The 21427-nt window shown below is 42.3% G+C and overlaps 2 protein-coding genes across 8 annotated transcripts in view; both read right to left on the bottom strand.

The window, feature by feature from the left end:
* LOC139171968 (heat shock factor protein 4-like) overlaps nt 1–640 on the bottom strand; it is a 44859-nt gene extending 44219 nt beyond the window's left edge. The window contains exon 1 of one of the 3 annotated variants that reach the window (XM_070760525.1): nt 315–640. The gene's annotated coding sequence lies outside the window, so the exon portion shown is untranslated. Of the gene's footprint in view, nt 1–100 lie in introns of all 3 variants that reach the window. The other 2 variants (XM_070760530.1, XM_070760526.1) reach the window with 2 other exon arrangements.
* Nucleotides 641–5092: 4452 nt separating this feature from the next.
* On the bottom strand, nt 5093–21337 carry LOC139171967 (F-box/LRR-repeat protein 8-like). 5 transcript variants are annotated; one of them, XM_070760519.1, is made up of 5 exons: nt 21227–21337; nt 13534–13593; nt 11990–12097; nt 9982–10182; nt 5093–8485 (listed from the first exon to the last, which is right to left on the bottom strand). In XM_070760519.1, exons 4-5 carry the CDS (start codon nt 10143–10145, stop codon nt 7510–7512), a joined length of 1140 nt encoding a protein of 379 aa, XP_070616620.1. In that variant the 5' UTR covers nt 10146–10182; nt 11990–12097; nt 13534–13593; nt 21227–21337; the 3' UTR covers nt 5093–7509. The 5 variants fall into 5 exon arrangements, with proteins under 5 accessions (XP_070616620.1, XP_070616622.1, XP_070616618.1 ...); XM_070760521.1 differs by lacking the exon at nt 21227–21337 and adding an exon at nt 13732–14048; XM_070760517.1 differs by lacking the exon at nt 11990–12097.
* Between the last annotated feature and the right edge of the window lie 90 nt (nt 21338–21427).

Below are 21427 nucleotides of genomic sequence, written 5' to 3'. Positions count from 1 at the left end.
GCCCTGATAATATTACCTAGTTGGGTAAGGAAATATCTGGAAGAAAAAAACTACTATAAACAAGGGAATAAGCCAGACTCATTAGCCCTGACGATGTTACCTCGTTGGGTAAGGAAACGCCTGGAAGGGAGACTCCCCAGCTCAGAGCGCGCCAAAAATCCCTCATACTCGTGCGCATTGGGCAAACTTTAAAAACTAAGTTACCCCCAGTAGAGTTAACCAGGGTTTGCAGACGGACATGGCAACATGCAATGACGCGAAGTCTCAGAAGCTCAGCCCCCCCCCGCCCCCCTTGCAGGCTCACCGACACTTACCTGCCCTCCGACCCGGCCGCCAGCTTCGCGCGCCCCGCATGGCGCCTTCTTTTCTGCCGCTACTCCACGTGGCTCCCGAGCAGCACCTGCGCCCAATTAGCCCCCTCAGGCAGCGGCAGGTGGAGGGGAGTGCGCATGCTCGGAGCCCCCCTTCCTTCACCTGGCCCTTTAACTCTTTCCTTCCCGGAGGGTGGTGGGCGCTGTTGGAGGACAGGAGTTCTGGCCAGCCAGGAGGATTCCCCCCTCCCCCTCCCCAAAAAATCTGGTCAGTCTATTCCTAGCTTCGCAGGAGGAGCAAACCATGGTTTACCTTGCATGCTATAAGCCACACGTGGAATGCTGCAACCAATTTTACTACCAAAAAATAAGAGGCGGAGACTTTGGGAAAAGTGCAGAGAAGAGCAGCTAAGATGCAAGCGCCCACTCCAACGCCCCAGAGGGCAGGACAAGAAGCGGGGTTTTAATGATGGGTTTTATATGTTTTTTAAATATTAGATTTGTTATATTGTACTATTGTTGTGAGCCGTCCCGCAGCATACAAATCTAATAAATTATTATTATTATTATTATTATTATTATTATTATTAAATTAAATAAATAATGGCTGGAAACTAACCGAGAGAAGCAACCTGGAATTAAGGAGGAACTTCTATTCCTGGCTTCACAGAAGGAGTAAATCATGGTTTAGCTAGCCTGCTAAGCCTAGGAAGAGCCCACCTGGAATATAGCAGCCAATTTTGGTCACAATGCTTTTTAAAAAAGGATGTTGCGAATTTGGAAAGAGTGCAGAGAAGAGGAAACTAAGATGGTTGAAAGCCTGGAGATGAAAACAACGAAAGAAGGGTTGCAGGATTTGGGCCTAAAGGAAAGAAGGACCAGGAGGGACATGATAGCAGCGTTCCATGTTTGAGGGGCTGTCACCAAGAGGAGGAGGAGGTCAACTTACTTTCCAAAACAGCAGAGGACAGAACAAGAAACAATGGATGGAAATTAATCAAGGAGAGAAGCAACCTGGAATTAAGGAGAAGCTTCCGAAGACTGTGGACAATTAACCAGTGGAACAGCTTGCCACCAGAAATTGTGGCACTCCATCACTGGAGGTTTTTAAGAACAGACTGGACAGTCACTTGCCTGAAATGGTATAGGTTCTGCTTAAGGGGGGGGGGCTAGACTAGAACCCCCCCAAGGTCCCTTCCAGCTTTCATTCCTATTCTATTGCCACATGTTAGCTTGGTCTGTTGCATTACCCAGCTGGTGTGGCTTCTTGATTCTTGAGGAACACATCTTTTATTTTACGTACACTGAGAGCATATGCACCAAGACAAATTCCTTGTGTGTCCAATCACACCTGGCCAATAATCCAATCCTCTCCTATCCCTACTCCTACTCCTGTTCCTATAATCCATTATTTACAGTTTAGTGTTTTGGGTTATGCTAGCTGATGGTTGTTTAATAAGCCATGGTTAAGCAGATTGAGGCTTGTTTACTGAAGGGATGTTCTCCATATGAGAAGGCTGATTACAGCAACCACTCTTGAATCGTGGTTGGATTATGGCTTGAAGGGGATGCATCATGTAAAATGCTTAAGCGAGTAAGTTTGTGTAGCTCCTCGGGATGGGTTTCCGAATGAAAATACTACTGGCAACCTACCAGACAGGATTGTGAGAAGAGACCTTAGAGGTCTTCTAGTCCAACTTCATCTATCCCAGGGGTAGACAAAATTGGCTCTTCTATAACATGTGGACTTCAAGTCCCAGAATTCCTGAGCTAGCATGATTGGCTCAGGAATTCTGGGAGTTGACGTCCACAAGTCATGGAAGAGCCAACTTTGCCTACCCCTGATCTATACCATCCTGGACAAATGGCTATCCAATCTCTTCTTTAAAACTTCCAGTGATGCAGCACCCTGTGTTACATAAAGAGTGAAATGCAATGAAAGTTGCAAAACTTTATTGGGATATTTAATTTTCTTTTTTAAAAAAACGTAAATCTGCTTAGAGTAATTTTATTTAATCAGAGTCTAAAACTCTGCACCAATATTCCCAAGCAGGTATTTTGCAGGTTTTGTTGGCCTTCAGTACCATAAGGCCCAGCTAGAATTGAAGTCCAGCTCACCTTTGGAGAGAAAAACATGTCAGACACATTCTGTAAATAAAATCTCACTAAAATGTTGCAGTTTCCACAGCATTCGGCAAATGTTGTCATGTAAAATTCTTTTTCTGCAAATATTTCCACCTTGAATGCTGCTATAAAACACTCAGTGGATTATTTTGTTATGTTTTAAATGTATTGCAAGGGGTTTTTTGTTTGTTTGTTTGGTAACATTATAATCTTTCCATGGGTTTTTTGAGTTTGAATTAATAATAGCAAGGCAGAATACAAATGTTTAAGGAATCACAACTGTGTCTCATCAAAGTGACAATTGTGTGAGAACAAACAGAATAACAGCAGCTTTCTCTCTTCCTTGCTCCCCTGTAAATGATTCTCAAAGGTAGATTTCCCTGGACTCTGGATGCTCCATTTAGTAATAAATTCAGATTAGTCTGTTGTCCATGACTTTTCTAATTATTTCTCTACAGCCAAGCCGATGGCTGTTATGGCCCTTGGCTTCAAATTCCATCAATTAAATGAATGCTTTTAAAAATAATATACAAATAAGAGACAGGAAGAGAAAATTACACATTCTTCCATAAGACAAAGCTTCCCCATCAAGCGAGCTGGCACAAAATTGTTATTCATGTCTTGGAAAAAAATCCAGAAATCGGCATCTACCTTATTATTTATTACAGGTAGTTAACAATAATTCATTTAGTGGCCAGTCAAAGTTACGGCAACATGCAAAGTCGATGGGGAGGCCAGATTCACTTAACAACCGTGTGACTAATAAGTGCAGTGATTCACTTAACAACGGCAACAAGAAAGGTCATAAAGTGGAGCAAAATTTGCTTAGCTGTCTCACTTAGCAACAGAAATGTTGGACTCAATTGTGGTTGTAGGTGGAAGAGTCTCTCTTTTTTTAAAACTGCCTTCCTGAACAACGATGAGCCTTGTGTAAACCTGGACATCACTATCCCAAAATCTCAGCAAGTCACATTGACTGTTTCACATCTTATACTAAATCACATTGATCTTAATTACAACCTGACAAATTTAGAATTTGCTATATTTACACTCTAAATCACAGTTTGCCTTTGCTTTAGAATGACGTTGTGAATCAAGCCATTGTAGGTTCCAAGCTGTGGCATTTTTAAAAAATCATGTTTATTGAATAAGTCACAAATGGCTGCACGTTCAGTCCAAATAAACCACATTGTGATGTAATAAAAATGGGGACGCAGTGGCTCAATGGCTAAGAGGTCTCTCCCTTGTGGGGTGCCTCAGGGGTCGGTCCTCTCCCCCGCTATTCAATATCTACATGAAACCGCTGGGTAAGATCATCCAAGGGCATGGGGTGAGGTATCAACAGTATGCTGATGATACCCAGCTTTACCTCTCCACCCCATGTCCAATCAACGAAGCAGTGGAAGTGATGTGCCAGTGCCTGGAGGCTGTTGGGGCCTGGATGGGTGTCAACAGACTCAAACTCAACCCTGATAAGACGGAGTGGCTGTGGGTTTTGCCTCCCAAGGACAATTCCATCTGTCCGTCCATCACCCGGGGGGGGGGGGAATTATTGACCCCCTCGGAGAGGGTCCGCAACTTGGGCGTCCTCCTCGATCCACAGCTCACATTAGAGAAACATCTTTCAGCTGTGGCGAGGGGGGCGTTTGCCCAGATTCGCCTGGTGCACCAGTTGTGGCCCTATTTGGACCGGGAGTCACTGCTCACAGTCACTCATGTCCTCATCACCTCGAGGTTCGACTACTGTAATGCTCTCTACATGGGGCTACCTTTGAAAAGTGTTTGGAAACTTCAGATCGTGCAGAATGCAGCTGCGAGAGCAGTCATGGGCTTACCTAGGTATGCCCATGTTTCAGCAACACTCCGCAGTCTGCATTGGTTGCCGATCAATTTCCAGTCACAATTCAAAGTGTTGGTTATGACCTATAAAGCCCTTCATGGCATCGGACCAGAATATCTCCGAGACCGCCTTCTGCTGCACGAATCCCAGCGACCGATTAGGTCCCACAGAGTCGGCCTTCTCCGGGTCCCGTCAACTAAACAAAGGGAAGAGCCTTCTCTGTGGTGGCCCCGACTCTCTGGAACCAATTCCCCCCAGAGATTAGAACTGCCCCCACCCTCCTTGCCTTTCGTAAACTCCTCAAAACCCACCTTTGCCATCAGGCATGGGGAAACTGAGATATCTCCCCAGGGCCTATACAATTTATGTCTGGTATGTTTGTACGTATGTCTGCTTAATAATGGGTTTTTAAAATATTTTAAATTGTAAATTATTAGATTTGTTATGAACTGTTTTATTCTGTTGTGAGCTGCCCTGAGTCTACGGAGAGGGGCGGCATACAAATCAAATCAAATCAAATCAATCAATCAATCAATAAGACACCAAACTTGTCAATCAAAAAGGTCAGCAGTTCAGTGGTTCGAACCTCAAGCGTTGTGTAAAGAGGGAACTTCTGCCAATCTAGCAGTTTGAAACATGTAAAAAATTGCAAGTAGAAAAATGGGGACCACCATTGGTGGCAAGTGCTCTGTGCGACTTCTGCATTTAGTCATGCTAGCTACATAACCATGGAGAGATCTTTGGACAGCGTTGGCTCTTCACCTTAGAATCGGAGATCAGCACTGCCCCCTGGAGTCAGGAACAACCAGCACATATGTGTGAGAACATTTACCTTTAATGTATTAAAAATAGTGCAGTGCAGAACAGATGGATGGTAAGTAAAATAACAAAATGCTTGGCTTTTTATTTCGAACTAAGATACTAAAATAACTGAATTCTGCTCTAATTCAACAAGAGTAAAGAAAATAAATAATTCAGCCATGCAAATTATTATTAACCCAGGTCAAAGAACAGAAAGATATGGCGTATATAAGCTTTGGGAGATGTGAACATAAATATACTGCTCAAAAAAATAAATAAAGGGAACACTCAAATAACACATCCTAAATCTGAATGAATGAAATATTCTCATTGAATACTTCGTTCTGTACAAAGCTGAATGTACACAACAGCATGTGAAATTGATTGTCAATCAGTGTTGCTTCCTAAGTGGACAGTTCAATTTCACAGAAGTTTGATTTACTTGGAGTTATATTGTGTTGTTTAACTTTTCCCTTCATTTTTTGGAGCAGTGTATATATATGGCTTTTAATTTGGCTTGAATTACATTTGTGAATTTATTTCTACCTTGGTTTATGTTTACTCCAGAAGTGAATTTAGTTAAAAAGCACCGGGCTTTTTATGTGTTACTATGCTGGCAACTCAATCAATAGTTAACTTGACTTGGAACCTACCTAAGTTTTAAGAAAGTGCATCCGATTTTTTAAAAATACACTCACAGTTTGCACAACCCCCAAGTGTCCCTTAATCAGAAGAGAGAAGAATTTGCACATGGCAATAGTCCAATTTTGCTAGCGGCCAATCCTGAGAGTTCCATCAGTTTGGTATCCCGGCTTCTACTAGAGGGGGAAAAAGATGAATTGGAACCTATAGGTGAAGCCGTGATGACATCACAGGTATATGGACATCATTGAAGGAGTCATGCAAATTACATAGATGACATCACCACCACCATGTGCTTATGACAGGCATGACGCTCGTTGACCTTGCTTGCCCTGTCCGGTACACCAGGGCTGTATACCTTGTCCTATCCACAACCCTCTACCAGGCCATGGCCGATTCAGAATTGGGCCATGCAAGTCACTGGCTGGAGCAGGGGTCTCCAACATTGGAGGCTTTAAGATTTCTGCACTTCAACTCCCAGAGTTCCTCAGCCACTGCTGAGGAAGCTGGCTGAGGAACTCTGGGAGTTGAAGTCCACGAGTTTTAAAGTTGTCAAAGTTGTCGAGCTCTGGGCTGGAGCATGTGTGCACGCAGCTCTTCTCGTGGACACTGGCCCTGCCGCTTGTGCAAGCCGAGCTACACGCAAGCACGCCCACCACTCGCACAAGAGCTGCTTACACGCAGGCACCCTCCCCAGCCAGGCCACCAAGCTGCAAAGTTTGGCGCTTATTGCTGTAAACATCACATTCTTCTGAAAGGGCCGTCGGTCCGCGATTGTGCTCCTCCCAGACAAAAGTCTGAGTTCGTATATTGCACGGAAATGCAATGGGGTTACATTTCCAAGGTTGTATTGGAAATAGGGGTTGTATTTCCAAGGTTTCCTGATCCGAATGGGCTGGTACCCAAACCAGGCAGGGGTTGTGGTCCAGCTGCTCCCAGTGCGCACAGCTCTGCATCTCTGGCATACACGCACACATGTCTGAGTGGGTTTGCTTCTGCGCGTGCACATAAAACAAAATCTTGAGGGAACGCGCATGCATGTGAGGTTTTGGCAAGCTTTTTGCTTCCGCGCATGTGCAGAAGCAAAAAATTCCCCAAATCCCACGCACATGTGTGTCCTCACGCAAAATCTCACTTGAGCATGCTTATGCGCCCGCCACAGACAAAAGCTATGCACACAGCTCAATTTTCGCTACCGGTGCGATGGTGTTGACTGTATCAGTAGGAACCCGCTACTGACCCTTACCCGTAAAACACACACACATACACACACATACACACAAGAACTCCGAGTTCCCAAGAAGCAACACATCCATTCTTGACTTCCGATCATTGGTTTCATTTTGGGAGAAACGACTTGCGGTCACACTTTGGACCAAGGAATAAACCATGGAGGAGCCTCTTGGAAAAAACTCCGCTGAGTTCCCGATCTCCATCTTCTTGCGGATGTGAAAGCCCGTAAGCACAAACCCAGGATGGTTGTTGGTTATGAAGGACTTGCCCGATCCTGTGGACATTGCCTCCCTTCGGCCAGTTAAAATAGGCTTCTAACCATGATCTGCATTCTTACCAGACAATAAGCCAGAGTTCATGCACTGCATTAAGCCGTGGTTTACTTTGCCAAGGCTCCCTGATCCAAATGGGTTGTATTTCTCACTGGTTTCATTTTGGGAGAAACCAGCTGGCATTGTAACCTTGGACCACGCCATAAATAAACCATGGGCAAACCTATTAGAAGAAGCCTGGGTCACTTGTGACACAAAGGTTACCCCCCCCCCCCAGTAAGCGCAATCACAAGATGGGAGTGGGTTGCCAAGGATTGTGTTCTTTGGAGGTCTTCAGGGTGTAACTTTTCAGCCTGGGGCAGCTTGATAGGAAAGCCTCCACCACTGCATGGCTGACCAGGCAGAAACAGTGGACCTCTTTCAAGCAGGCGCATTTCCGGGCCAAATCGATGAGCGAGGCGTCGAGTTCCTCCGAGGAGGTGGTGCGCAGGACGAGCTTCTCCAAAGTGCGGCTGTAGTTGGCCGTGGCGAAACGGATTTGGTACACCATGTAGGCAAACGTGTTGAGCTGCAACTCCGTCACGGGGATGTTGGGCTTCAAGATGCGAAGGATCTTCCACTGTGGGACGGTGTGGTCCAGTTCCAGCTGGACATAGAGCCGGGGGTATTTCTCGCGTACCAAAGCCCACAGCTCTTCCGAGATGACGGGAATGTATTTGTCCATCCGCTCGCAGAAAATATCCAGGCACCTTAAGTTTGGCCGGCTGAGGGTCACCAGTTCCTTAAAGACCTCCTCGGAGAGGCTGGCATAGTAGACCCCCAAGGTGGACAATTTGGGGCAACTCTTCAGAAGCTCAATGATCATCTCCGGAGTGACGTTGCAAACTAAGGTGCGGTTGTTCAGGTACAAGGTGTGCAGATTGGGGCTACTGGAGGCCACAAGCTGGACGAGCCCATCATCCAGGGTGAAAGGCATCGCACGGAAATCGAGGTGCTGCAGGTCGGTTCGGTTCCGGCTCTGGCAGATGCTCCCGATGCTCTGCAGGATGTCTTGGCCAGAATAGAAATAAGGGTTTTCTCCGGCGCATTCGATGCACAAGGCCTGCAGCTTGTGGTTCTGCTGGGCCAGAAGGTCCAGGATCCGGCAGATGTTCTGACGTATCCCCTCATCCGACTGGTCAAAGGCCACCTTGAGGTGTCGGATATGGGGCAGGAACTGGTGGAGGTTCTGCAGGGCGGCTTTATCGTCTTCAGAAACACACCTGGGGAATGAAAAGGAAAAATAGAGCATGGCAGCAGTGTTGGAATTACAGCAAATGAACAGGTAATAATTCATCCAGCCTCCCTCTCTCCTTCGCCTCCCTCCCTCTCTCTCAGGAGTTCTCAAAAAATCCATCTGTCTGTCTATCTATTTAGCTTGGAAATCCTCAAAATATCTCAGCTATCTGTCCGTCCATGCATGCATGCATGCATCCATCCATGCATCCATCCATGCATCCATCCATCCATCCATCCATCCATCCATCCATCCATCCATCCATCCATCTATCTATCTATCTATCTATCTATCTATCTATCTATCTATGGAATTCTCAAACTCATTCCCTCTCTCCTCAAAATATCTCTATTATGCCTGTCTATCTGTCTCTCTGTCCATCTCTTTCTCTCTGTTTATGTGCGTGTATCTACATACCTACCTACCTACCTATTTAATCATCAAAGTTACTCTCTCTCCTCAAACCATCTCTATTATGTCTGTCTGTCCATTCGTCCATCCGTCCGTCCATCCATTCATCTCTTTCTCTTCCTCTCTCTCTTTCTCCTCAAAACATCTCTATCATCACCATCCATATCTATCTATCTATCTATCTATCTATCTATCTATCTATCTATCTATCTATCTATCTATCTACCTACCTACCTACCTACCTACCTACCTACCTATCACCATCAATTAATCAATTCATTTACTACCTGCTGTAGAAAAATACGCATCAATGTCAACTCTTTAGGGCAGATTTTATGGCAGACTAGAAATCAGATTTTCATGCTGGCAAACAATCACCCATCATTATCCTAACCAGGTTGCTTTGTGTCTCAAAGTTCATCCGAGACTGCTCTGGCAGGGTTGGGCGTTGGTGTGCTCTACAAGTGCAAACCTGTGGTCTGAACGGGGGTGGCCCAAGAGCCCTCACTACAGCTAGTGACTATGCCGAGGAGCTTCACACCTCACTGAAATCTCTTGTCTCCTTAATCATGAATGTATGGAATAAGACAGAAGTGGCAGAATTCATACTATGCACTGAGCCATAAACCGCAGCTTGTACTCACCAAGAGTTATGTGTTTTATATATATATATATATATATATATATATATATATATATATATATATATATATATATATACACACACACACACATATATATATATACATATATATATATATATATAACGTCGCATAAACATGCAAAATATTACACAGGGCAAAACCCGAACTCAGAACAATCTACATACATATACCCGTGAAAATTTACGAAAAGAAATATATATATATATATATATATATATATATATATATATATATATATATATATAGCAAAGTCACCTGTAGCACACTTTAGCACAGTGAATGCAGCCTAATGCCTTGTGCAAACTGCTTTTATGAGTATTACGTCCTTCTGCACCACACCCCTCCTCCTCCTCCTCCTCCTCTTAAGCCACTTCAACTCCATGACCCTTCTTACTCCCATTCTTACCTGACCTCTATGTAACTCCAGACACAGGGGGCCAAAACCGCTGCAGCCCACTTCTTACAGACCCGTAAAACCACATGTCTGTCTTGCAAGGACAAGTAGCAAAAGATGTGTGAGAGAATTTCCTCCGGGATGTAGCTCCAGGTATCCCCAACTGTCTCCGGCATCCTTCAGGGACTCTGCTCAAGTGGGTCTCCTTCTTCACTGAAAGAAAACACACAACAAAGTTGGTGCAGCAATTTTGGAAGAAACTTAGATTTAGATAAATGGGAAAAAGTTTGGACATATAATTGGAAAATAACTAAATCGATATCATTTAAAGAAAATCAGATTAAAATGTTCTATAGATGGCAACTGCCCCCTAATAGATTATCAAAAATGTTTCCAAATATTTATCCTACTTGTTGAAAATGTAAAAAAGAAATTGGTTCTTATTATCGCCAATGGTGGACTTGCCCGAAAGCCAAAATATACTGGAATACTATTGAAAAATGGTTGAAAGAGATCACAAATCAGGAAATTAAAAAGTCTCCAGAATTTTTTCTTATAGGTTTGTCACCACAAAAATACAAAAAAGACACACAATATTTGATAACGCATATTTTAATTGCAGCAAGAATTGTTTTCGCTCAAAGGTGGAAAGAGCTAGAAACTGCAAAAGAAGAATAAATAATTAGGAAAATTATTGAGTGTGCAGAGATGGACATGATGATGAGGAGGTTGAAGAATCAAGAAGAATCAGAATATTATAAAACTTGGGATAGGGCCTACACTTGGCTGAATACAAGAAATATTCAATGAATTGAAAAATTTATACAGTATAACAGTAACATGAAATATGTGATTTTTCTTTGATATGATCTAATTAACAAATAAGTTTTTACCAGAGACTTTGATCAAGAGTGGAGCGATTGAAGCTCCTCCTTTTGTGTTACATGTTTTGTTGTTTTCTTTTTATGTATGTATCTCTTGTTTTGTTTTTCAAAATAATAAAATTTTATTTTTTTAAAAAAGACCACACCTAGAGTATTGCGTCCAGTTTTGGTCACCACTATGGCCCCCTTCATTTATGCCCACCTTAAACTGTCTACTGTTGATCTCTCCCCTTTTCTATGAGCTCTCGAAGGGGCGTGCATAAGCGCACTATTGTGCCTACCGTCCCTGTCCTTCTGTCCTATTATCCTTTATATCGCTTCTTTATACTTTGTTATGTTAATACAAACTATAATTCTACACTTGTTTGGCAAATAAAATAATAAAATAAAATAAAAAATAAATAAATAAAATGACAAGACTCTAGAAAGAGAGTAGAGAAGAGCAACCAAGATGATTAGGGGACTGGAGACTATAACATCGAAGAGCGGTTGCAGGAACTGGGCAGGGCTGGTCTAGTGAAGAGAAGGACCAGTGGAGGCATCATAGCAGCCTTCCAATATTTGAGAGGCTGCTACAGAGAGGAAGGGGATCAAGCTATTTGCCAAGGCACCTGAAGTCCAGACAAGAATAATGGTTGGAAACTGAACAGGGAGATATTAATGGTGGCACATGGACATCCATTTCAATAATCACGATACACTTGGCATCCATGAATCTGTCTAATCCTGCCCTGAAGCTATCCAGGCTGAAAGCAGTCACGACCTCTTCTGGAAGTGAATTCCATAAACCAACGACCCTCTGGGTGAAGAAATATTTCCCTTTATTTGTCCTCACTTTCTTACCTATGAGCTTTAGGGAGGGCCCCCTCGTCCTAGTATTGTGTGATAGAGAAAATAATTTTTTCTCTATCCATCTTTTCCATCCCATGCATGATTTTATACACTTCGATCAAGTCAGGGAGGTTTTGGAAGTCCCAATTTTGGAGATTTCAGCCAGAGGAAAGTCAAGTCCCTCAGGTGCCCTACACAAAGCTTTCATCAATCTACCAATAGCAAGCTATGATTGATAATATGTCCTTATACAGAAAAAGGAGAAGCAAGTAAAAACAAATCACATCCTAAACAGGAAAATATACCTTGTTAATGTTCTTTTTTGTGGTTTACAAACAGTATTTTACACCATCTGGTACTTTCTATCTTGTCACACATTTCCTTGTTTGTTCCAGTAAGCAAAAAGGGGGTTTCTAAAGATTAGTGAAGTATGAAAAAGGGGGAGTTAGTTATAGGTCTAAGAGATGATACTTAGATCAATACATTGGTGATTATAGGGAATAATGTGCGTCTCCCTCACTAGCATTTAGACTTATGTACTGCTTCCCAGTGCTTCCCAGCCCTCTCTAAGCAGTTTTACACGCTCAGCCTCTTGCTCCCAACAACCCAGGTCCTCATTTTATCCACCTCAGAAGGACGGAAGGCTGAGTCAACCTTGAGCCTGGTGAGATTTGAACTTCCAAATTGCAGGCAGCCAGCAGGCAGTAGAAGTAGCCTGCAGCACTGCACTCTAACCACTGCGCCACCACGGCTCCTACAGTATACTATAATGAATAAAGTCTAATAAATCATTTTAAAATCAAACTTCACCAGACCAAGGGATGTGATAAAAAGAGATTGCAACTCCCGGTCCCTACCTCCCAACCCCCCCCCCCCATTTTCTAGCTGGGAGTTGTATGCCCAGCACATCTGGAGAAGAGTCCAGGTATAAAAGCAGGGATCAGAGTGAAGGCAAAACATAGAAGGCGTTTATTAGCACCTGCATTCGGAGGAGGAGGAAAAGAAAAAGAAGAGGAGAAAGAAGAACGAAAGGAGGAGGAGGAAGAGAAGAAAAAGACGAGGAAGAAAAAAAGGAGGAAAAGAAACAGAAGAGGAGGAAGAAGAAGAAAAGGAGGAAGATGAAGAAGAGAAGCAAAGAAGTAGAGGAGGAAGAAGAAAAGGAGGAGGCAGAAGAGAAGAAAAAGATGAGAAAGAAGAGGAGGAGGAAAAAAGAAGAGAAGGAAGAAGAAGAAAAGGAGGAAGATGAAGAAGAGAAGGAAAAGGAAGAATAGGAGGAATAAGAAGAAAAGGAGAAGGAGGAAGAGAAGAAACAGAAGACAAGGAAGAAGAAGAGGAGGAGGAAAAGAAAAAGGGAAGGGAGGAAGAAGAAGGAGGAAGATGAAGAAGAGGAGGAAAGAAGAAGAGGAGGAAGAAGAAAAGGAGAAGAGAAGAAAAAGAAGAGGAAGAAGAAGAAAAGGAGGAGGAAGAGAAGAAACAGAAGACAAGGAAGAAGAAGAGGAGGAGGAGGGGAAAAAAGAAGAGAAGGAAGAAGAAGGAAGATGAAGAAGAGGAGGAAAAAAGAAGAGGAGGAAGAAGGAGGAAGATGAAGAGGCAAAAAAGAAGAGGAGGAGGAGGAGGAGAAGAAAAAGAAGAGGAAGAAGAAAAGGAGGAGGAAAAGAAAAGGAGGAGGAAGAAGAAGAAAGGGAGGAGGGGTGAAGGAGGGAGGGAGAGAGAGAGAGAGAGAGACCAGCTGACCCAGAGATAGAAAGATTCTCTATCCGCATCTTCCCACACTGGGAAAGTCAAGAAATCCCATTTGCCTCTGAACCAGATCTCAACATCAGCAAGCCGAATGTGCAGAGCCACCTACCAAGAATCCTTTCCCTTCGGAGCCGACTCCTCCTGCCCTGCTTGCTTTCTCACTGCAGCCCTGAAAAAGGAGGAGATAAAATCATCAGCTATTTTTTTTTTAACTTTCCGGAAAGACTGAATGGATGAAGTCACTTCCTTGGAGCTAACACACCGTTTTCTTGGTCTTTTGTCAGTTAAGCCTGGCAGTGAAACTGACCTTTGGTTTTCCGGTTCATTTATCTTGGCTCGTAAAAAAAGTGTGTTTGTTCTGCCGCCTGCACTTGTAAAGACTACGGAGCTCTCTGGGGTTGCATTTGAACACGCGACTCGTCATTGTAGGGAGGAGGATGCTTAGAGACACTCCCAGATTCTTTCTCTGGCCTCTGCCTTGAGCAGCAACAGCAACTTCCTTTGCCCAGCCTGAAGGTCACATTTCAGACCTCTTCCTTGGGTTCTCCTCAAATCTCGAATTGGTCCGGTTGTCCGAAACTCTCTGGGTAATTTACAAAGGCCAAATATCTAATATACAATTTGAGTGCAAACCATGATAATAGAGAGTCAAGAACTGGCTCAGCGGTTAGAATGCAAGTATCACAGGCTGGCTGTGCTCACTGCCAGCAGTTCGATTTTGACCGGCTCAAGGTTGACTCAGTCTTCTGTTTTTCCGAGGTCCTTAAAATAAGGACCCAGCTTGTTGGGGGCAAGAGGCTGATTCTGTAAACCGCTTAGAGAGGGCTGTAAAGCACCACGAAGTGGTATATAAGTGCTATTGCTATCTATCTATCTTCCTTCCTTCCTTCCTTCCTTCCTTCCGTCCATCCATCCACCGACTGATCCATCCACCCACCAATCCATCCATCCATCCATCCATCTACCGATTAACCTGGGTGGAAAACTGTAGGAAAAGTTAGTATCGGGTTGACTACAGTTCGTATCCAACGTAGCTCTGTCAATAAATTGGACCTTGAAAGAAGGTCTGGTTTTGGACTGGTTTATTTCTTGGATGTTAATTTGGACAATGACCTGGGAGGGCTTTTTTCAAAGCATAGAACGAGGACAAGCCATTCAAACACAGGAAAACCAGCCAAAAATTCAGAAAAAAAAGATGGTGGTGAACACAGATCAACACAGACAGAAATAGATTCATGACGCAAAAATTGCGTCACCAGTGGGTTGCTAATACTTCAGGCAATCTGGTCCAAACAGGAGGAACCCAACCCTGTTACCGACCCTGTGTTACTCACTTAACAACTGCAGGGACTCACTTAACAACTGGGGCAAGAAAAGTCATAAAATGGGCAAGTCTCGCTTTAAAAATTCTCACTTAATTCACACTCTATTACATGTGACGTGGGAGGGGCCAACAACCCCCATCCAGGGGAGACCTTGGCTCTCCAAATAATCCACTCTTCATTCCATATATGGGTTTATAAAGTCATTTTATGGTCCACAGCATTACGATGTCCCAGTTCCTGTTACGCTCCAAAGTTTATGACAGGAGCCAAAAGTTAATTATAGCATGAGATAAAATGATATCCAGCACAGAAGCTCTCATAAAACCAAAAGGTGTTTTTGTCAATGTTCTGGGACGAAACAAAGAGTGAACTTCAGACCCTCAGAAGGTTTCTGCCTAGTACAACTGCACAATTTTGAGTAACATTTTTTTTTAAAAAAGTCTTTATATCAGGCCAGTTAGGTTGGCAGTAAGAGCAATGTTTGCATCGGTTGGCCTTGTGCACCAATTGTGACCCTACTTGGATCAGGAAGCTCTTCTCACAGTCACTCGTGCCCTTATAATCTCACAGCTAGATTATTGCAACACGCTGTACATGGGGCTACTCAGTGATGGGCTCCTACAGGTACGGTCAGGAACACAGTACCGGTAGCAAAATTTTGATTTCCCCCCCCTTTTTTCCCCCTTCTGGGCCCTGGGTATGTTTTTCCTATCGCAGTAAATGAGGTTGAATGTGTATAATTTTAGAAGAGCTGTGCGTGCGTGTGTGTACATACACTTTATATAGTAGATACCCCTGAAGAGTGTTCAGAGACTACAGTTGGTCCAGAATGCAGCCACGCGAGCTGTTGTGTGTGCGCCCAGATACACCCACACTACACCAATCCTCCGTGAACTGCACTGGCTCCCGATTGGTCTCCAGAAGCAATTCAAGGTGTTGGTCATCACCTATTCTTCACGAGTTGCACTGGCTTCCTATCGGTTTCCGGTCGCAATTCAAGGTGTTGGTTATTACCTTTAAAGCCCTACATTTTACTATGTGTATATACATATATATATATACCCACAAAAACTCTCATTGTGTATTGGACTAACTAACTAACTAACTAACTAACTAACTAACTAACTAACTAAACAAACAAACAAACAAAAATAAATAAAATAAATAAAATAAATTAAATAAATAAAATAAAATAAATAAATAAAATAAAATAAATAAGATAAATAAGATAAATAAGATAAATAAAATAAATAAGATAAATAAAATAAATAAAATAAATAAAATAAATAAAATAAATAAAATAAATAAAATAAATAAAATAAATAAAATAAATAAAATAAATAAAATAAATAAAATAAATAAAATAAAATAAAAATAAATAAATAAAATAAATGGTTCAGGGCCAGAATATCTCTGAGACCGCCTTCTACCACATAGCTCCCAGTGACCAATATGGGCCCACAGAGTCAGTCTCCTCCAGGTCCCACCAGCTAAACAATGTCAGCTGGCGGGTCTGCGAGGGAGGGTCTTCTCTGTGGTTGCTCCGACTCTCTGGAACCAGCTACCTCCCAAGATCAGGACTGCCCCCACCCTACTACTGGCCTTCTGGAAAGCTGTGAAGGCCTGGCTCTTCTGGCAGTCTTGGGGCTGTTGATCTGACAGTGTATCATCAAGATCCGGCCATAAATGATATGCATGTTGGATTTAAATTGTTTTAATTTGTTTTTAGAGGTTTTAATATTATTTATATGTTTTACTCTAGGTTGTGAGCTACCTTGAGTCCCTAGGAGAGTTGGGTGGCATACAAATTGAATGAACGGACGAACAAATGAATGAATGAATGAAGAAATAGTCTAAAATCTTGACTCAGAAAAACCAGACCAATAAACCCCATATGAAAACATATTGGAGAATGGAAGGATGTTCTAAAACAGCTATGCAACATGATGTATACATTGTATACCATATGTTTTACTGCCCCTAGTGGCTGATCTGGGTACTGAAGGCTCCGAGGGCAAACTTACCGGCAAAATACAAACCAATCATTGAATGACTATTTAAAGTTACAATGCCAAAGGGGAGGAAAAGGTTTGTGACCGTTTTTCACACTGACGACTATTACTAGACTGAACACTCAACTACCTGCATCTACAGAAAGCTCTGGGAACTATACATGGATCAATCAACTTTCTCAAGCTAATGCACAAACTGATATTTGCTAAGTGCAGGTCATTGAAATGGCTAGCCAAGAACAAAATATCCTTTCAACGAGAAAAATACCTGACAATGGGTTTGACCCAATACCATAGAACAAATCTCACTAGAACAAGATTCTATGGTTAAATACGGACGATTCCACCAAGTACCATAGTTTGAGAGAACATGCATTTGCGGTGCACCAGCAATAGAAGACATTGCACATGTGCTACTCAATTGTAAATTATGCTCCTCAGTAAGACATCAGTATTTACAGCCCCTACTTGACAAAAATCACACATTGGGGACTGTAATAAACAACTACCTTACTTTCTTCAGGATAGAAATATATATGTAGTTTCTAGAACTGTTTAAGTTTATAGTCAGGGCTGTCCAGATGAGAAAACGTTTTATAGAACATATTGGAGGCGCATGCAAAGGAGATGAATTCACTTAAGAATATTTTATATCAGTACCTTACATTTATGTAATGTCAACCTTGGCATGAGTTATATTTTCATGTTTTACTACTTAATTTTAGTTTATTATACTGCATTCTAACTCATTTATTTAATTTCCCTTTATTTTATCTAATTTTATTGTATTTTAACCAGTTTACACTGCTGTATAGTGTTTATGATGAGTCACAATTTTATGATGACCGATGTGGTTTCTATTTTTGCTTTGATATGGTCGATTGACTAATCAAATAAAATTGAATTGAATTGAAAAGCTATCAGGGAGACGATGCCCTCGCTGTCTTTCTCCCTTATCTGGGATCACGCTACTGGAACAACACCTCCCCCTCCTGGGGATTCCCGCCCCCCTCCAATTCCACTCCATAACAGGCAAGGAGAGGGGAAGTGTTTTGCAGACAAGCAAAATTGTGTCACCAGAACTGTTCATGTATGAGCAGAGTAAACCTTGTTTACCATGTGCATGCCCCTTTCATTTTGGTCATACGTGTGCAGACCCTTTGGGCATTCGGTGCCTAAAACGGTTCGCCATAACTGTCTTATAGGATCAGTATAGTGCTACCAATAGGTCAGTCTCCAGTACCCAAGTAAAACAATAAGGAGTAACATATGCTATATAGCAGTGATGGCAAAGCTATGGCATGGGTGCCACAGGTGGCACGCGGAGCCATAGATGCTGGCACACAAGCCGTTGCTTAAATTCAGTTTCAACATGCATGTGTGTGCCAGCCAGTTGGTTTTTGGCTCACACAGAGGCTCTGGGAGGGCATTTTTGGCTTCCAGACAGCCTCCAGTGGGATAAGGGAGGGTGTTTTTACCCTCCTTGAGCTCCAGGGAAGCCTTTGGAGCCTGGAGAGGGCGAAACACGAGCCTACTGGGCCCACCAGAAGTTGGGAAACAGGCCATTTCTGGCCTCCGGGGGGGAGGAAGCTGTTTTTGCCCTCCCCAGCCATTGGATTATGTGTGTGAGCAATCGTGCATGCACAATAGCACACACACATGCTCTTTCAGCACCCAAGGAAAAAAATGTTCACCATCACTGCTATTATTTATTTATTTTATTAATTAGATTTGTATGCCGCCCCTCTCCATAGACTCGGAGTGGCTAACAACCGTAAAAAGACAATATGAACAAATCTAATATTAAAAGTAATGTAAAAAACCGCAATTTAAGAAACCAATCATACATACAGACATACCATGCATAAATTTTATAAGCCTAGGGGGAAGAGAATATCTCAGTTCCCCCATGCCTGACGACAGAGGTTGGTTTTAAGGAGCTTACGAAAGGCAAGGAGGGTGGGGGCAACTCTGATATCTGGGGAGAGTTGGTTCCAGAGGGTCGGGGCTGCCACAGAGAAGGCTCTTCCCCTGGGTCCCGCCAAACGACATTGTTTAGTCGACGGGACCCAGAGAAGGCCAACTCTGTGAGACCTAACTGGTCGCTGGAATTCGTGCGGCAGAAGACGGTCCCGGAGATACTGCTATACAGTATCCATACTGTGCATTGTTTTATTTTAGTTAGAGACCATACAATAACCAGGTCAACATTTGCTGTCTGTCCAATATATTGGATATGGAGTTTTTCATGGGTTTTAAAAATCTATTGTGTAATATAAAATAAATAATAAAATAAAATAAAATAAATAATAAATAAATAAAATAAATAAAATAAATAAAATAAATAAAATAAAATAAATAAAATAAATAAAATAAATAAAATAAATAAAATAAATAAAATAAATAAAATAAATAAAATAAATAAAATAAATAAAATAAATAAAATAAATAAAATAAATAAAATAAATAAAATAAAATAAATAAAATAAATAAAATAAATAAAATAAATAAAATAAATAAAATAAATAAAATAAATAAAATAAATAAAATAAATAAAATAAATAAAATAAATAAAATAAATAAAATAAATAAAATAAATAAAATAAATAAAATAAATAAAATAAATAAAATAAATAAAATAAATAAAATAAATAAAATAAATAAAATAAATAAAATAAATAAAATAAATAAAATAAATAAAATAAATAAAATAAATAAAATAAATAAAATAAATAAAATAAATAAAATAAATAAAATAAATAAAATAAATAAATATTGCCCACCCCCATTAACCCTCTGGAATGGAATTCTCATCAATGAGAGTTGAATTTACTGCAACAGTAAGGCCACACTTGCAATACTGCATCCAGTTCTCATTGCCCCAATATGAAAAAGATGCAGAGAGAGAGACCCTAGAACTGTGATGGCAAACCTTTGGCATACGTGCCACAGGTGGCACACAGAACCATATAGGAGGGCATGCGAGACATTGCCCTATGTCAGCTCCAATGCATGTGAGCTGATTTTCAGCCTCCGGGAAGGTCACTTCGCCTTCCAAATGCTTCAGGGAAGCCCTGGAGTGCAAAAAACTGCCCAACGGGCAAACCGGTTGTGCTGTTTCTTTGCACTCTGGAGGGTTCATGGAAGCTTCCTTAAGCCCCAGAGTGCAAAAAACAGCACAGCAGGCAGCTCAGAAGTGCGTTTTCCTGAAGTTCTGGTCTGCCTCTTTTTTCACCAGGCTTCAGTCAGGCCTGTGTGCAGGTGTGTGTGGGAATTGGGCACATGAACAGGGACAGTGTGGAGGTGTGTGCATGCGTGGGGGGGAGGGAAGGGGTATGAGCACATACACGCATACTAGCACACCCACACCCCTTTTTGACACATGAAAAAAAAAGGTTCGCCATCTATGCCCTAGAACAGTGATGGTGAACCTATGGCAAGGGTGCCACAGGTGGCACACGGAGCCATATCTGCTGGCATGCGAGACATTGCCCTAGATCAGCTCCAACCTGCATGTGTGTGCTGACCAGCTGATTTTTGGCTCACACAGAGGCTCTGGGAGGGCGTTTTTGGCTTCCAGAGAGCCTCTGGGGGGATGCGGGAGGGCTTTTTTATCCTCCCCCAGCTCCAGGGAAGCCTTTGGAGCCTGGGGAGGGCAAAACAAGAGCCTACTGGGCCCACCAGAAGTTGGGAAACAGGCCGTTTCTGGCCTCCAGAGGGCTTTCGGGGGACAAGGGAAGCTGTTTTCACCCTCCCCAGGCATTGAATTATGGATGTGAGCACTAGCACATGTGTGATAGTGCATGCACATGCTCTTTCGGCGCCCCAAGAAAAAAAGGTTCACCATCCCTGACCTAGAAAGTGTGCAAAGGTCAACAAAGATGACTAGCGGTCTGGAGGCTAAATCATACAATAGTAACAGCACATAGACTTATATATGTCGCTACAGAGCCCTGCACACCAAGACAACTAGTCTTCGGAGAGGGGCGGCATACAAATCGAATAAATAATAATAATAAAAAATAAGAACAGTTTTTTCCCAAACACCATCACTCTACTAAACAAATAATTCCCTCAACACTGTCAGACTTTTTACTAAATCTGCACTTCTATTCTACTAGTTTTTTCTCATCATTCCTATCACCCATTTCCTCCCACTTAGGACTGTAGGACTGGAACTTGTTGCTTGTATCCTAAGATTTTTATTAATCTTGATTGTTTCCTCATTGCTTATTTGACCCCTATGACAATCATTAAGTTTTGTACCACGTGATTCTTGACAAATGTATCCTTTTCTTTTATGTACGTTGAGAGCATCTACACCAAGAGAAATTCCTTGGTGTCCAACCACACTTGGCCAATAAAATGCTATTCTATTCTATTCTATACCACTTTACAAGCCTCTCTAAGGGGCTTATAGGATCAGCTTATTTCCCCCAACTACCGGGCTCCTCATTTTACCCACCTCAGAAGGACAGAAGGCTGAGTCAACCTTGAGCCTGGCGAGATTCAAACTATTGGCAGCGGGTAGAGTTAGCCTGCAATACTGCATTCTTATCATTCTGCAGAGGAAGGGGAGGGAAAGGAGGAAGGAAGTTTGCTGGCCGGGGGAATTCTGGGAGTTGAAGTCCTCCAGGCTTATATTTGGCACATTTTGAGACCCCTC

The sequence above is a fragment of the Erythrolamprus reginae genome, chromosome 9 (genome assembly GCF_031021105.1).
Source record: "Erythrolamprus reginae isolate rEryReg1 chromosome 9, rEryReg1.hap1, whole genome shotgun sequence".
Lineage (NCBI taxonomy): Eukaryota > Metazoa > Chordata > Lepidosauria > Squamata > Dipsadidae > Erythrolamprus > Erythrolamprus reginae.
The sequence above is the reverse complement of the archived record's forward strand: the minus strand, read 5'-3'. Positions and strand labels throughout refer to the sequence as shown.

Bases quoted from the DNA above. Each gene is read 5' to 3' on its own strand.
- LOC139171967 (XM_070760519.1), bottom strand. From the start codon at position 10,145: ATGCCGGAGACAGTTGGGGATACCTGGAGCTACATCCCGGAGGAAATT. The intron at 8,486-9,981 runs GTAAGAATGGGA...TTCATTCCCCAG, and splicing joins TGGAGTTACATAGAGGTCAG to GTGTGTTTCTGAAGACGATA.